At 43.8% G+C, this 14,181-nt stretch overlaps 3 protein-coding genes across 3 annotated transcripts; 2 read left to right on the top strand and 1 right to left on the bottom strand.

Annotated features, from left to right (window-relative positions):
• Positions 1–1,073: 1,073 nt before the first annotated feature.
• On the top strand, positions 1,074–6,149 carry LOC109749663 (protein HOTHEAD). Its single transcript, XM_020308615.4, has 6 exons — positions 1,074–1,404; positions 2,062–2,428; positions 4,111–4,424; positions 4,555–4,943; positions 5,262–5,833; positions 5,923–6,149. The coding sequence occupies exons 1-6, from the start codon at positions 1,326–1,328 to the stop codon at positions 5,975–5,977; spliced, it is 1,776 nt and encodes a 591-aa protein (XP_020164204.1). The 5' UTR covers positions 1,074–1,325; the 3' UTR covers positions 5,978–6,149.
• A 255-nt stretch (positions 6,150–6,404) lies between these two features.
• Positions 6,405–11,265, bottom strand: LOC109749662 (putative hydrolase C777.06c). The gene is made up of 12 exons (XM_020308614.4): positions 10,899–11,265; positions 10,648–10,811; positions 10,421–10,533; positions 10,123–10,164; positions 9,987–10,042; positions 9,724–9,800; positions 9,416–9,535; positions 8,820–8,896; positions 8,669–8,732; positions 8,362–8,412; positions 8,237–8,285; positions 6,405–6,741 (listed from the first exon to the last, which is right to left on the bottom strand). Exons 1-12 carry the CDS (start codon positions 11,092–11,094, stop codon positions 6,623–6,625), a joined length of 1,128 nt encoding a protein of 375 aa, XP_020164203.1. The 5' UTR covers positions 11,095–11,265; the 3' UTR covers positions 6,405–6,622.
• A 187-nt stretch (positions 11,266–11,452) lies between these two features.
• On the top strand, positions 11,453–13,863 carry LOC109749661 (uncharacterized). The gene is made up of 3 exons (XM_020308613.2): positions 11,453–11,622; positions 12,140–12,342; positions 13,384–13,863. The coding sequence occupies exons 2-3, from the start codon at positions 12,156–12,158 to the stop codon at positions 13,584–13,586; spliced, it is 390 nt and encodes a 129-aa protein (XP_020164202.1). The 5' UTR covers positions 11,453–11,622; positions 12,140–12,155; the 3' UTR covers positions 13,587–13,863.
• Positions 13,864–14,181: the final 318 nt, after the last annotated feature.

Genomic DNA, 14,181 nt, shown 5'->3' with positions numbered 1-14,181 from the left:
CTCTTTTCTTGTGTGTCAATTGTTTTGCTGCAGAATACAGAGGCGGTTGCTGGTGGTCATGAATAATACACTGTTCATTTGCTTTCCAGTTAATAGTTGCTTTTCTTAAGATAGTTCAAGAATGTAGGTGGATCGTGGATGTCTAGTTGTTTTTTTACCCTACTTCAAGTGAGCACCTCAAAAATGGACATGGGGGTTTCAATACCTTAGCACCGTCCAAGCCTAGGTATGTCGATCCTGGTTATCTTACGGGGTGTGGTGTCCTAACCAAATGAAGAATGCAGCATTTAACACCTTGTCTCTCTCTTGCTATGGCCATCAGTACTACATCAGTGCCAATATAAATCCATGTACTACTACTCTAGATTGGACACCACTATTGGTCAGTTCAAATCTGTTCTGCCTTTAGCTTCCTATATAAAATGCATCATACTGTCACAAGCAGTAGCTTCGACTAATTCCGGACAGAGGAAGTATTTTGCAAGAAGAAACACTTGGAAATAGATTATACTGTGCTTCTTAACTCTTAGTTTTTCAGGGATGGCACTAACTTGTTTGCACCGATGAACTGGACTACAAGAAGTCAATACCTTATCACCATGGATTGATTATCTTCATCGGAACCATGGTCTCGGAATTGAAGCCACCTAGAGGAGATACGTCAGCATGGTACGTCAAGATGGCAGCACACCCTTCCCCTCTAAAAAAAGAAGATAGCAAGCAGCACACCCTTTCTGCAGCCGGTATAAAAAAACAGCACAATGCATTTTCTACAGCTGGCATTTTTCTATGGAATAACTGGCATTCATGCACGCCATCATCTGCTACAGAACAGGACTGTCGCCATTAAAAAAAGAATGCAGAACACATATTCTTGCCAAAAAGAAAGAAAATGCTGCGCTGGCGCGACCAATTGGGCGGGTGCCATGCAGAGAGAAACATAAGAAAACTGGAAAGATGGAGACGACAGTCATTCTTGTAAATGGAGGGGGGTGGTGGTGTGGGTGTGGGTACCTCCGGCGCAGCCCTGCATTGGTTGTTGGTTGATGAAGCCCATAAATCACAGTTGTACCGGGGCAGTGCTCCCTCTGCATTCAATGGCACTTACTGCGGCTGGTGAGCTCTCTTCAAAGCGCACACGATACTCCATTGGCCTCCGGTCCTCCCCTCCGGCGCCGCCTACATAAACGGGTCAAGTCCGGCGGGCGACCTCGAGCTCCAGAGCGAGCTGGAAGGAAGTGGACAGCTAGAGCCAGCCACCACCGTCTTCCTGGCGAGAGGGGAGGAAGGGGCAGGTTTAGCCTGGCAGGTGCTTCTCGGGTTCCATGGCTTCCAGCGAGGGGGCGGCATCCTTGCTCTGCATCAAGCTCGTGGTCTGCCTCTGCTTCCTCGGATTATCCCAAGGTGCGTGCCTCACCCTCTGCCTCCATGCTGTCCGCGTTTCTTGAGCATTTCTGCTTCCATCCAAACACCTCTGCTCCACTCTTCCCGGTGAAGAACTTGCAATGCTGCCTGGGAGATTGATTGGTCGCTTAGCAAGCAATGCTGCACCTGCGTTTCTCAGCTTCTGTTTGCCTTCTTTCTCCTAGTAGTCGCTTGCTCATTCAGATTCAGTGGAGTTCTCTCCTAGGACATTTTGGTTCCGGTCATTGTCTTGTGCCCTCGGATTATGTATTTCCTTTTTGTAATAGATAGAGGACCGTGCACTATTCCCATCTTTATATATTTTGCTACTCCCTCTGTCCCAAAATATAAGAACGTTTTTAACACTACACTAGTGTCAAAAACGTTCTTATATTATGGGACGGAGGGAGTAGAAAATAGAGTACACAAAGGAATGGACAGAGTATATTATGCTATAAAAAGGCGTGCCTGTTTATCTGGAGCAGCATAATACCAGGAGACCAGGCCCTGATGAAATAGTTAATGAGTACATTAGCTCAACTACTAGATTGGGACATTCTTTTGCCAAAACAAAAAAACAAAGCCAAGCTAGAATTTGCAAGCTTTAAGCGGGAAATACTCCTAACAAACAGTACTATGGAACACTTGTACCTGCAGGCAGGGGCACGGCCAAGCCGCCATTCACGTTGAGGAATCTCCCACCCCTCGAGAAGGCGAGCAGCTTCCCCGCGATGCGCCACGACAGCTACGACTACATTGTCGTCGGCGGGGGCACCGCCGGCTGCCCCCTGGCGGCGACATTGTCGCTCAAGTACAAGGTGCTCGTGCTGGAGAGGGGCGGGTCCCCTTACGGCAACCGCAACATCTCCTACATGGAGAACTTCCACATTGGCCTCAGCAACACGGCGCCGGACTCTTCGTCCCAGGCCTTCGTCTCCACCGACGGCGTCATCAACGCCCGGGCAAGGGTGCTGGGTGGTGGTACCTGCATCAATGCCGGCTTCTACAGCCGAGCCAGCTCAAGGTACGCAATGCATTGCTGAGGTTCCGTATCATCATTCTTCTTAAGAGTTGTATATCATCATTCTTCCCTCTGTCTCTGTGCATGATAAACGTGAAAGCAGTCTACGCAAGTTAACCCAAAATCAACAACACTGTCCCTTTCAAGTTAACCCAGAATCAAGTTAGCTTAGGTAAAATGCCATGTCATGATTCAGTCTATGCAGCAGCACAAGACGTGTCCCTTTCGGGTCAGTAAATGTCAGATCTAGGGTAAATGCAGGGCAGTGAACAGTGATAGCGCCAGGAGGAAAATAAATGCAAAGGTCTGCTTCAGTGCTGCCACCCTAGCAATGTAGCATGCTGCTATAGCCAGCTCTCTGCATTTGCAGATTGCTGAAATGGACAGCAAGAGCAACTGTTCTTACATGCACAAAATAACCAGCTCAAATTTCTCCCCAAAGTACTAAGATTACCCTGCCAAAATAATTTATGCTCTGCATTACCATACCCGACACTGCTCTCGATTGGACCATGACCTTATTGTTATGTGGACCAGCCCATCAAACCTGGAGTCTTATCCCTTAATTAGAGTCATAGTTGATTAAGCAAGTTCGTTAGGAAAGAGTACCGTCAGTTTAGATATTGTATTCATCATCAAACGTGGAGTCTTGATTAATTAGAGTCCTAGTTGATTAAGCAAGTTTGTTAGGAAAGAATACAATCAGCTCAGATATCGTATTAGAGTTTGAATAGACTTGTCGGCTTGTCGGTCAAGTCCTGTCTGCTATACAAAGGGGGCCGACCCCTCTCAGTAAAGCAGAGAAGAATATTGTCATTCACTTTTATCCACTTTAGTAATTTGGGTTATGTCAGTAGTACATTCTTCCACTTATATTTTGGCTATTATTTCAGCGTAGTTGCAAAACTGGCAGTGTTTTTAACAATGAGTACCTGCGTACAAATTGGCACTCGTGGGCAACTTGATAACATAGAAAAACAAGAAGGTACTGCATTAATTTGCATTTAAGTGCCTCGGCTTTGGTAGTGCAAAGTAATAACTGGCCCTGACAGTAACACATGCTCTGTTTCTCTCACAGAATTAAAATCATATAAAAACGACTCATGTTTCATGTTGGAATCATACAGCTATATAGTACTACCTCCGTTCCTAAATATAGTACTTTCTCATGTTTCCTGTTGGAATCATACAGCTATATAGTTCGATTTGAACAGCAGAAATGTCTTATACTCCCTCCGTTCCGAAATAGATGACTGAACTTTGTACTAATTGTAGTATAAAGTTAGTACAAAGTTGAGTCATCTATTTTGGAACGGAGGGAGTAGTATTTAGGAACAGAGGGTGTATTACTGAAGGAGGCAACAAAACAAAATCACATGGGCATATCAACAACTCTTTGATGCCCATGGTAACTATGATAGCTAAGCAAAGCCCAAGAGATAACCGTAACCGCAGTACAGTTCAGCGCAACTTAAAGTTTGAACCAAGAATAAGTTTCTGACATATATCGCATTAGCAAAACCAAACCCATGAAGATGAATTAGCAAACATACATTTGTAATTGATAAGCATGCCATAGTGTCTTTAAGAAAAACAGAAATATCATCTCAGTATTATTGCTGAAGGCAATTTACTTATTCCATCAAACCTGATACTTACATACCTTGTGTTTCTTGGAACAACAGCTTCGTGCAGGACGTTGGCTGGGAAGAAGACCTGGTGAATGAGTCCTACCCTTGGGTAGAGGACAAGGTTGTCCAGTGGCCTAAGATCGCGCCTTGGCAGGCTGCACTGCGGGATGGGCTAGTTGAAGCAGGTGTATCCCCTTTCAATGGGTACACATATGACCATGTTTCTGGGACCAAGGTTGGTGGCACCATCTTCGACGCAAATGGCCACCGCCACACAGCAGCCGACTTGCTCGCAGCTGGAGACCCTAACAACCTGAGGGTCCTGCTTCACGCTAGTGTGCACAAGATAGTGTTCAACTCGCAACAAGGTGCATCCAAGCTCCTAAAAGCTTACTTCTCTTCCAAAACAGTCTAGAATTTCTACAACAGAAAGTGTAGATACTACAACAGACATAGGCCATCATGTACCCTGTTTCAATAACATGAACTCCTATGCAGGACGACTGAGACCAAGGGCTATCGGGGTACAATTTGCCGATGAGGACGGGAGACTCCACCAGGCACTCCTCAACACCAACAGAGATAGCGAAATTATCATCTCTTCTGGTGCAATTGGCAGCCCCCAGCTGCTACTCCTCAGTGGGATTGGGCCAAAGAATGATCTTAAGAATCATAACATTCCTGTTGTTCTCCACAACAAGTATGTGGGCAAAGGGATGGCTGACAACCCCATGAACTCCATCTTCATACCTACGAAAAGCCCCCCTCGGCAGTCACTGATTGAGACTGTTGGAATAACTGAAGCCGGTGTGTTCATCGAGGCGAGCAGTGGTTTCGGCCAGTCTGAAGATAGCATCAAATGCCACCACGGAATCATGTCTGCTGAGGTTTGGCACCAATCTTACTACTTACATGCATAGTAGTTCCAAATTATGTAATATCACCACAAGATTCAGATTGCACTGTATGAAGCTTTATTTTAGATAATCTAGAATTAAGATGGGTAGTTGGGTATGCAACATAAGTTATTGAAGCCTTAAATTATAATTATATCATTCACTATGAGTCAAAATGAAACTTATGTCTTCAAATGCAAGTATAACCATGTCATCATTGCATGCATAATTAATCATGTGAAGTTATTCTTTATTTTATTTTTTGCCGTTGCTGATCCAATGCACCATACTACATTCCTATCAATACAGATTGGACAGCTGTCCACAGTTCCTCCGAAGCAAAGAAGCCTGGAACTAGCCAGGGAGTATGCACATAACAAACTTAGTCTACCCAAAGAGGTGTTCCAAGGTGGTTTTATCCTTGAGAAGATCGATGGTCCACTGTCTACAGGCCATCTTGTCCTTGCAGACACTGATGTCAAGAACAACCCGGCGGTTACTTTCAACTATTTCAGCCATCCACAAGATCTCAGCCGTTGTGTCTATGGCATCAAGACCATTGAGAAAATATTGAAGACAAATAGTTTCGCTCATCTGACTCCTGATGATGCTGGATATGAAATGGAAAGGGTGCTCAACATGAGCGTGCGGGCTAACGTGAATCTGATACCCAAGCATACCAATACCACAGAATCCCTGGAGCAATTTTGCAAGGACACGGTAATCACCATCTGGCACTACCATGGTGGGTGTCATGTAGGGAAGGTGGTCGACCAGCAGCACCGAGTGCTTGGAGTCTCAGGGCTCCGCGTTGTTGATGGCTCAACATTTTCTAGGTCACCAGGGACCAACCCTCAAGCCACGGTCATGATGATGGGCAGGTACTTAATGCAGAACATATCTTTCTTATTTGGCAAAATAAACGCTCAATTTTAAACTGTAATGGCTTCTAATCATACTTTGTGCTCAGGTACTTTGGAGTGAAGATCTTAAGGGAACGGCTAGGACGAGCAGCTGGAGTGTAGTAGATTCCTAAACACCTGCCTTTTATGATGTGTGTGTGACGTAGAAAAGAAATCACTAATTTTTGCTGGGATCCAGTGTGAATCACCAATGTAAGACATTCTAGGAGTTTCATCTGTACCCAGTAACTATTTGTCGCGTATGATATTGCCCATTAAATTGTTTATCAACTCATCTTTCTTCCTTTTCTTCATAAGTAGAGTATGAGACACAAGCCCTGATGAATTGCTTCAGTATATGGTCCCTAATCTTACGTGAATGGTTTGATAAAACATCTACAAGAACTATTTAATCCATAATAGACCGGTGCACGTAGCTCCCGCTTGCGCAGGGTGCCAGGGTCCGGGGAAGGACCCACTATTTAAATCCATTAATAGTGGTGCAAATACAATATACCAAAAAAAAAAGAAGTCTCAACTCCAGAAAGTATGAAACAAACCATGTGCTGAAACTTTATTTCATCATCGATGTAAGGACTAAATTTGCTAGTACATATGATTCCTCTGTTGATGAGGATGGGTGGGGGGAGAAAGATAAGTAAAAGGAAAGCTTGACGTGAGGAGTTAAACGGATTACATGTTGTGATCATTTTACTAAAATGAAACTACAGAAAATCTGTAACCACCGTTCAACAGTGCCCAATAGTTCTAGAGCCTTACAGGTATACTGAGACCATCATAGCTAAGCTGGACGTCAAGCCCCTCTGTTTCCATCAGCCTGGCAAGATCATCGTTCACTTTCTCATGGTCCATTAAATGCATCATCCCTGAAGATACCATTCAGTCCAATTTAAAACAATAGCAATATAATCAAAATAACGGAAGATGAGGCACATGCCATTTGATCAAATAAGGCTATAGCTTCCCATAGTTCCATGTCAAGAAGAAAACATTGCGATAAAGTTTCCAAGACTCCATTCCTGGATCAATAATTATGAACTGTGTTCGACATAAATATTGAGATTTAATGTGCCCAGGCGTAATTTATTACTTTCTTCGACAAGTATTTGAGAGGTGATATACTACTTCCTCCGTTCCTAGATATAAGGTGTATAGTTTTTTGAGAAAAAATCCGGAATAGAGGGTGTATTGCCTTTGTTGTCAATTTTAACCCACCACCGATCAGCTCCCACGCATGAAATCCCTTAGATTTAGGAACCAATATTCTTTTTCTTTTTCTTTTAACAGATCGTGTAGCTAACATGCTCAGCCGATTGTGTTAATTTCTCTCGGTACCTCTCTCTATTTCGCGTTTCTTAACAGATCATACCCCCTCTGTTCCTACATATAGGGTGTATTTTGCTTGAATATTAACGCAAGGACGATATTTATGGAAGTAATCTGACCAGGAGAAAGAGGATCCCCCCGATTTACCTATTTCCCCTCTAGTCTCACATGGTCACCCTAGGGGCTTTTACGTCCAAAAGCAACGGAATTTGCCTTCCCAGCCCGTGAGTTAATATTTGAGCAAAAAACTATACACCCTATATCTAGGAATGGAGGGAGTAATATCTAACATCAAAAGCTGCAAGAGTACGAAATAACAATGTCAACATGTGTTAAGAGTTTTGCTTTGTCTTGCAAAAACGAAGTCATGAAATTATTGAACAGTTCGCTAAGGAGATCAAATAGTTGTCCTTGTTACTTTTCTAGATGAAATCATGTCCATTAAACAACAGATAGGTAACATTTCTCAACTGTAATCTAAAATCATGTTAAACTTTTCTGTTGCAAACTGTGCAGTCTATTTAAGACTGCGTTATGTTTTGTGGATCCAGAGAAACTCCAAAATGCACTTAAGAGCTGACAAGCATGTTTGGTTGGGTGTAATTAGAGCCAGGGGGTGAGGATTGAAGGGGTATGAGACTTTAAATCCATCGTATGGTTAGGGGGCATGTGAATTGATGAGGGATTAAGCATGACAGTTGAGAGTCCAACTCCCACCGTTTTATTAACAAGGGAGGGGGTGGGGATTGGAAGGGAATTGTTTTAGTGATGACATCTTAACCCCTTCATCATGACTTGTGTCATCATCTCTTGTCTAATCTTGCACCAATTCCCACTATACAAATACCGGAATAAACTTCTCTGTCAATTTCCCACACATAGTTCCCATTGGATACCAAACAAAGGAGTTGGAATAAAACGACAGATCCCATGCCCTAATCTCAATACAACTCCTGAGCTATTTTGTAAGGAAAAAAAGTTCACTATAAATTAGTTAGAAAGAAGCAACAAAATGATTGGTTAGTCAGGCCATACCGGTAAACAGTGTTCTTTTTGGTTTGATTTTCCTGACTTCCTCGAGGGCCTGTATAGTTGAAGAATATATCATAACTGGATACAGTGAAATAGTAAGAAGGTAGAACTAATGTGTCAGAACTTACCCTAGGTAATCCAAAGTGTGTTGAAGAAGAACGATCAGGTCTAAGAGCATCCTGTAGTAAGTTACATAAAACCAAGATCAATCCAATTCATAGTCAACAGTGAATACTCAAGAGAGATGCACAAGTAGATCAATACAAAAGTTAGCAGCATAAGAAATGTACATCTTTCAGATGAATCTAACTATTTCATGATTCAAAAATCAGAGATACGCAAGAAAACAAAGTTAGCGGCGTACAACAGTCCAATGCGACAATTTCATGATTTAACAATCAGAGATGCAAAACAAGAAAAGAAAAAAAGGAATACCAATATAAGAAGTTGACAGTCTTCCAGAAGTTTATAGGTTTCGTCAGGTATATCACTGACATCACTGCAAACATCAGAGCAATTCAGATAAGATGCCTACCAACAACACAAGTCGTTACAATAAACAGGCCTTCCAGTGAACTCAATCTACCTTATGTAGCATATGTCACCAAAACGGAAACCAAGGGAACGGTAACCCTGACCGTGCCATACAGGCAAAGGAATTACCTGAAATGTAGACATTACATCTTTAGCAAAATAAATTGAACAGGAGACTCTGCTATGAATCCCAAGTATACTCAACACATACGGACGTAATGAATAAGTAATTTTGCATTTGAGCAGGGTACATAAAATTTGAGCTCATGACAGGACTTAGATCCACAGCCACAGGTTGGTAAGTTCTCCATATTATGTTTCTACCCAAAAGTTCTGCATATTACCTCGAGCCATCAATGAAAACAGATTTACTCAAACTTACTGGAAGGCATCTTGTCTGAATTGCGCTGGTAAATTGCCCTATTGGCTGTTACTAACAACACTATCAATCAATTAAGTGATCCCATCCCATTATAACTGACCAAAATAAAGGAGTTAAATGCACATTTGTATACCTGACTACATGGACCATTTCCTTACTACATCTCACTGAGTCTAAAGGGAGAATATCATTTGTAATTTGTAAGCGAACAGCTTAGAAGTATAAGTCCACTTCTTGCTTTGAAATTGTTGTTTCAGAACACAAACCTCAAGATCCTGAACAGTAAATGGTTCCTCTTCCATAATGTTGAATTGTAATGTTGAAACTGCAGCACCAGGTATAACCGTACTTGTGTCGACCAAATAGTGGTGTGTCATCTTCATCACCTGATACAAACCAGCAAAGGGGGAAAAGGAAAGAAAACTGAGCCAGCTGTAAATAAAACTAAAAATGGGAAAGCCATAATTTTTTAATAAAATGGCATAATGGATTTTCATGTATTCCATAAAATTTTCTGAGGCTGTAATACTAGAAAAAATAACATACAACATAACTAAGTACAAGATTTTCAAACCTCATAATCACGCGGTGCCACATAAATTGGGATGGAGGGCTGGACATTGTTCGTCCAATCACGAAGACAATCAAGGCCTGCACCATTCATGCTGTTATCTTTTTGGAAAGGAAAAGGCCACAAGGATGATGGGTTTCTCGTCTCGATTAATAGAAATAAAATTGTGTTGTGGAAAGCATTTACACTAGACGGGACTTTTAAAAATGGTACAAGCATTCAATTATAAGGTGCATAGGAGTTGAGAAGGTTGGAAGCACTCAGACCTCCAATTGCATCAGCATGAGAATGAGTAATAATGACAGCATCAATCTCCCTCAACCTGAAGATCAGCACCAAACGTTAACGACACTTACGTTTCTTTAAAATAAATACTAATAGAGGATGTGAACAGTTCAGTACCCAAAAGCAGGGAACCATTCGAGCGCGGAATGGTAAAAAAACCTGACAGGAGAACAAAGCATCAGGGTGTGATAACTCATTACTATTTTTTACTTTGTAGATGCACATTATTTACAAAAACAGCCTCTATATCAGCTACTATGAATGGAAGAAATTTCAGGTACTCTGCTTCAAAACAGTGATACACTCTGGGTGTTTTCTACTATTCCTACCCATAGCTCTAGCTTCAAGTATGATAATCCGTTACTTGTTGAGGAAGAGAGGAGAAGCAACTGGCAGTGCAAGAAGTAGCGCATACTTGCCAGCGTCGATGAGGATGTTAGAGGTGCGAGACGGCGTGACATGGCGCAGGAGAATGGAGGTGTTGCGCCTTCGGTTCCGGTTCCCCGGCTCTACTGCCTTGATGCAAACCTGCGAACAGGACATGACAAACAAACAGCCAACATCACGCCGACCACTGTGAGAAAAGAGAACCAAAGTGAGCCCACCGGTGGTTGATACCAGGATGGAGGTGGAGGGTCATACGGGGCAAGTCTTGGAGGGGTCGGTGAGGCAGCTGACGCGCGGGACGCCCTCGCTGGTGCCAGTGCCGAGGAAGATGAGCTCCGACTTCCGCGGCTCCTCGTGCTCCGCCGCCGAGGAAGAGACAGCGCTGCCAGGGGCGCCGCAGGAGGAGGAGAAGAAGCGCGCTGGAAGGATCACCACGGGTATAGGCATTACGTCGAACAGCTGAGGCGCAACCAGTACATAATGCAATTACGGTTTTATTTACGTACGCGAAGCGCCGGAGCGGAGGCGCGCGAGGGAGAGGCGGGAGGAGAGCGGCGCGGCAGCCGCCGGGGCGCGGGGAGGGAGATGCGCGCCCAGGGAGCGGGCCGCGGCGAGCGAGCACGCGAACGGCGAATGCAGCATGGGCAAGCGGTGGGCACGCAGGAGAGCGGCGATCGCGCCCGCGGCGGTGGCCCCAGACATCGGGAAAGCGCGGATGCGTCTGTCTGCCTTGCGGCGGCGGCCGGCGAGTCGGTATCGACGGGGTCTCCGCGGACGCTGGCCACTTGTCGCCTGTCTGACCGCGTTGCGGGAGGGGGCGACGCTGGCAAGTGGGCCCGATGTTCCCTGCCTGACGGTCAAGAAAAGCCGCGCGGCTCTTCCGACGGCTTTGTTAACTTTTTTTTTTGAGGGGTACGACGGCTTTGTTAACTGACATGTGGGTCAAAAAATAGTCTAGATTTTTTTTTTTTGAGAATCCGGGTCAATAGTCTAGAGATCCCTGTTTACGGACATGTGGGTCAACAGGCCGTAAGTGGGCTTTACATGGGCTTTTATCCTGGGCCGAGGAATAATTCCGTCTCTTTCTTCTCCCACTTCCCTTCCTGTCCTATCGTCTCCTCTCCCCAATTGCCAGTTGCCACGGTCCGCATCTCTCCCCTCCCGGAGGCCGGAGCACGCAGGAGATCGACTTCGCCGCGCCGGCTCGCCGGCGACGACACACCCCCACAGGTACGAATCTCTCTCTCTACCTCTCTCGCTTTGTTTCAAAAACTTTCTTGGCATCCTTGTACACGTGCTGTTTGTGTTTGCCCGATCCCGGGATAGGCTAGATCGCTGGTACATGGGATCAGCCGATGAATGATTAACATTTCTTGCCGTCTCTAGTGGAGAGAGTTGTTGCCTAAAGGGTAGTTCGTCGCGGTTAGCTGGGACCGCAGTAAGCTAACCATGTCGATTTGTGCAGGTTTTCTGAACTTGTAGCCTACCAATACCAGTTAGTTAGAAATTTCCTGTTTGTTACCGAAGTACTGTAGATGCTTAACCTCTTGATCTCGGGGTACTTAGTGCTTTTTACAGTTAACCCTTACGCATTCCTGCAAAGCAAGCTTGGCGCCACGTGTTGCTGTTCCAATTCATTCATTCATTCATTGTATAAAGGCATTTTTGGTCGAGTGCAAATCTCTTGTTTCATTTTAGTTTCTTGTGCACTACTACTGACACTGAAAGCTGTTGCATATTTCAACAGAGTGGTGGTGCGAATAATGAACAAAGGCAGCATCCACAAAAAGGAGACGCACGGAACAAGCGACGACATAAGCGAGAACACGCCTGTGGAGAAGGTCAGGGGCCCCAATCTGTTTGAACGGGCCAAGGAAGAGATCGAGGCTCTTGTGGAGGCTGTTCACGATAAGATGGAGCACCATTCCAGTCCCCGCAGGAAGGAGGGTGGTAATTTACTTAAGTTGATGTCATTTTGCCTAATTTAGCTTTGACAAGTATTGCTTCCTGTTACATACCTTAAGGTTATGCTCACCGTAGCTTTTCAAGTTTTAGCTTTTCAATTCTTGAGAGCTCATTCGTATCCACAAGTTTTAGCTTTTCAATTCTTGAGAGCTGACAGGGTTTGACTGGAAACAGTGCTTCTGTGTTGAATGCTAAGACATAGGCTCACGGGAACTTTCTGTTTGCTGTTCCTGTTCTGCATATTCAGTTAATTTGTTTGCAGTGATGAACTATTAAGCTGTTGTAGGCTTCTGTGGGAGACTTCACCTTGTTGAGAAGAGTAGTGTTCTGTGTAAAGGAGTTTTGTCTTCTGAGACTGGGAACATTTGAATTTTCAGTTTTGTCCGAGGTGTTAAGGAGGTAGCTTGGGCATATGTATTTGAGGTTTATAACTTAACAATCACCCAGACTGAAACAATAGTTTTGTGTACAAAAATTCAAGCATGAAAAATGTTTCTGAAATAGCACTTATCTAGAAGCTGTATACAAAGCAGGCCTTCCATTTTGATGGAAGGAAAGAGAAATTAAGTATATGCAAGAAGGGCAAAGGATAATAGAACCTCCTCTGAAATCGAGTTTGGAAATTCTGTTTTGTGTACCAGGGATTTCTAAGACCAAGAACATTTGAATTTTCAGCTTTGTCTAAGTTATAATGAAGACTTCACGAGCATACAATTTTATGGTTTATAACCTAACATCACCCAAACTGAAACAATAGAACTTTGTGGACAAAAATTCATCAGGTATAAAAGATGTTTCGGAACTATAGCTTCACTACAAGTTACCATTTCGATTGAAGGATGTATCAATAAGGATACAAGAAGGGCATAATGGATAATCGTACCTCCTTTAAAGCCTCTAGTGTTCAATTCCTTTATTCCTGATTCTTTGTGTTACTTTCCTCATACATGGTAGTTGAGGTTCTTTGGTAGTGCTCTGTTTAGTACCCCGTCTTGATTTTTATCCACCGCTCTGATTTACCTGCAGAATTGCACAAGGATTCCAAGGAACACAGTGAGGCAAACATGCATAAGAAGACCCATGAGAACGAAACTCATGGTACAAGCAATGATATAAGTGAGGACACGCCTGTCAGCAAAGTCAAAGGCCCGGGCGTGTTTGAACGTGCCAAGGAAGAGATCGAAGCTATCGCTGAGGCCATCCATCCGAAGAAAGAATCCGACAAGTGAAGATCGAGCGCATTGTGTACATTGTGTCTTCAGTATTTTCAGTGGCTGTGAAAACTATGTGGGTTATGTCCAGGTGGATGCATTATTTGCATCATATCCTTGCAAACTTTGTATTTTGCATTGCCAAACTCTATGGCTGCAAGAGCTGAATGCGCTTCATCGTATCACCGCTGCTTACGGTTGAGCAGAAGCTGTATAAAGTGTGACATGACTGTACAACTACTTTGTTGTGTTTGAATTGCCAAGAAGCTGTATGCAATTTATCACTTGACACTTTTGTCATTTGCTCGGCACACCGTAAACCTTCTAGGTGCCATAAATGGGATGGATTTCATTGGTTGAAACACAGCTTTGATACAGTGGTGTGACGGTGTCTCAGAACTGTAGCTGAAAAAAAAAGATTTTAGCAGCTTGGCCTTGCTTGTTTGGTCGATTTTTGGAAAGAGCGCAGTGACAGGGTATATCGAACAACGAGGCCACCCCGATCCCCTTCATAAGATGACCATCCTCATCTGCCTTTGGCTTAGCGGGGAGATAATTCTAAAACCAAAATTCAAGACCACATCCCAGTGTAGGTTTAGTGTAGAACTAATAT

This window comes from Aegilops tauschii, chromosome 5 (genome assembly GCF_002575655.3).
Source record: "Aegilops tauschii subsp. strangulata cultivar AL8/78 chromosome 5, Aet v6.0, whole genome shotgun sequence".
Classification (NCBI taxonomy): domain Eukaryota; kingdom Viridiplantae; phylum Streptophyta; class Magnoliopsida; order Poales; family Poaceae; genus Aegilops; species Aegilops tauschii.
Note: the sequence above shows the minus strand (reverse complement) of the source record. Positions and strands in the feature narration are given on the sequence as shown.

Bases quoted from the DNA above. Each gene is read 5' to 3' on its own strand.
- LOC109749663 (XM_020308615.4), top strand. From the start codon at position 1,326: ATGGCTTCCAGCGAGGGGGCGGCATCCTTGCTCTGCATCAAGCTCGTG. The intron at 4,425-4,554 runs GTGCATCCAAGC...ACTCCTATGCAG, and splicing joins AGTGTTCAACTCGCAACAAG to GACGACTGAGACCAAGGGCT. The intron at 5,834-5,922 runs GTACTTAATGCA...CTTTGTGCTCAG, and splicing joins ACGGTCATGATGATGGGCAG to GTACTTTGGAGTGAAGATCT.
- LOC109749662 (XM_020308614.4), bottom strand. From the start codon at position 11,094: ATGTCTGGGGCCACCGCCGCGGGCGCGATCGCCGCTCTCCTGCGTGCC. The intron at 10,043-10,122 runs GTACTGAACTGT...GCTGATCTTCAG, and splicing joins GAATGGTTCCCTGCTTTTGG to GTTGAGGGAGATTGATGCTG. The intron at 6,742-8,236 runs GTATGGCCTGAC...TGGTATCTTCAG, and splicing joins AAAAAGAACACTGTTTACCG to GGATGATGCATTTAATGGAC.
- LOC109749661 (XM_020308613.2), top strand. From the start codon at position 12,156: ATGAACAAAGGCAGCATCCACAAAAAGGAGACGCACGGAACAAGCGAC. The intron at 12,343-13,383 runs GTAATTTACTTA...ATTTACCTGCAG, and splicing joins TCCCCGCAGGAAGGAGGGTG to AATTGCACAAGGATTCCAAG.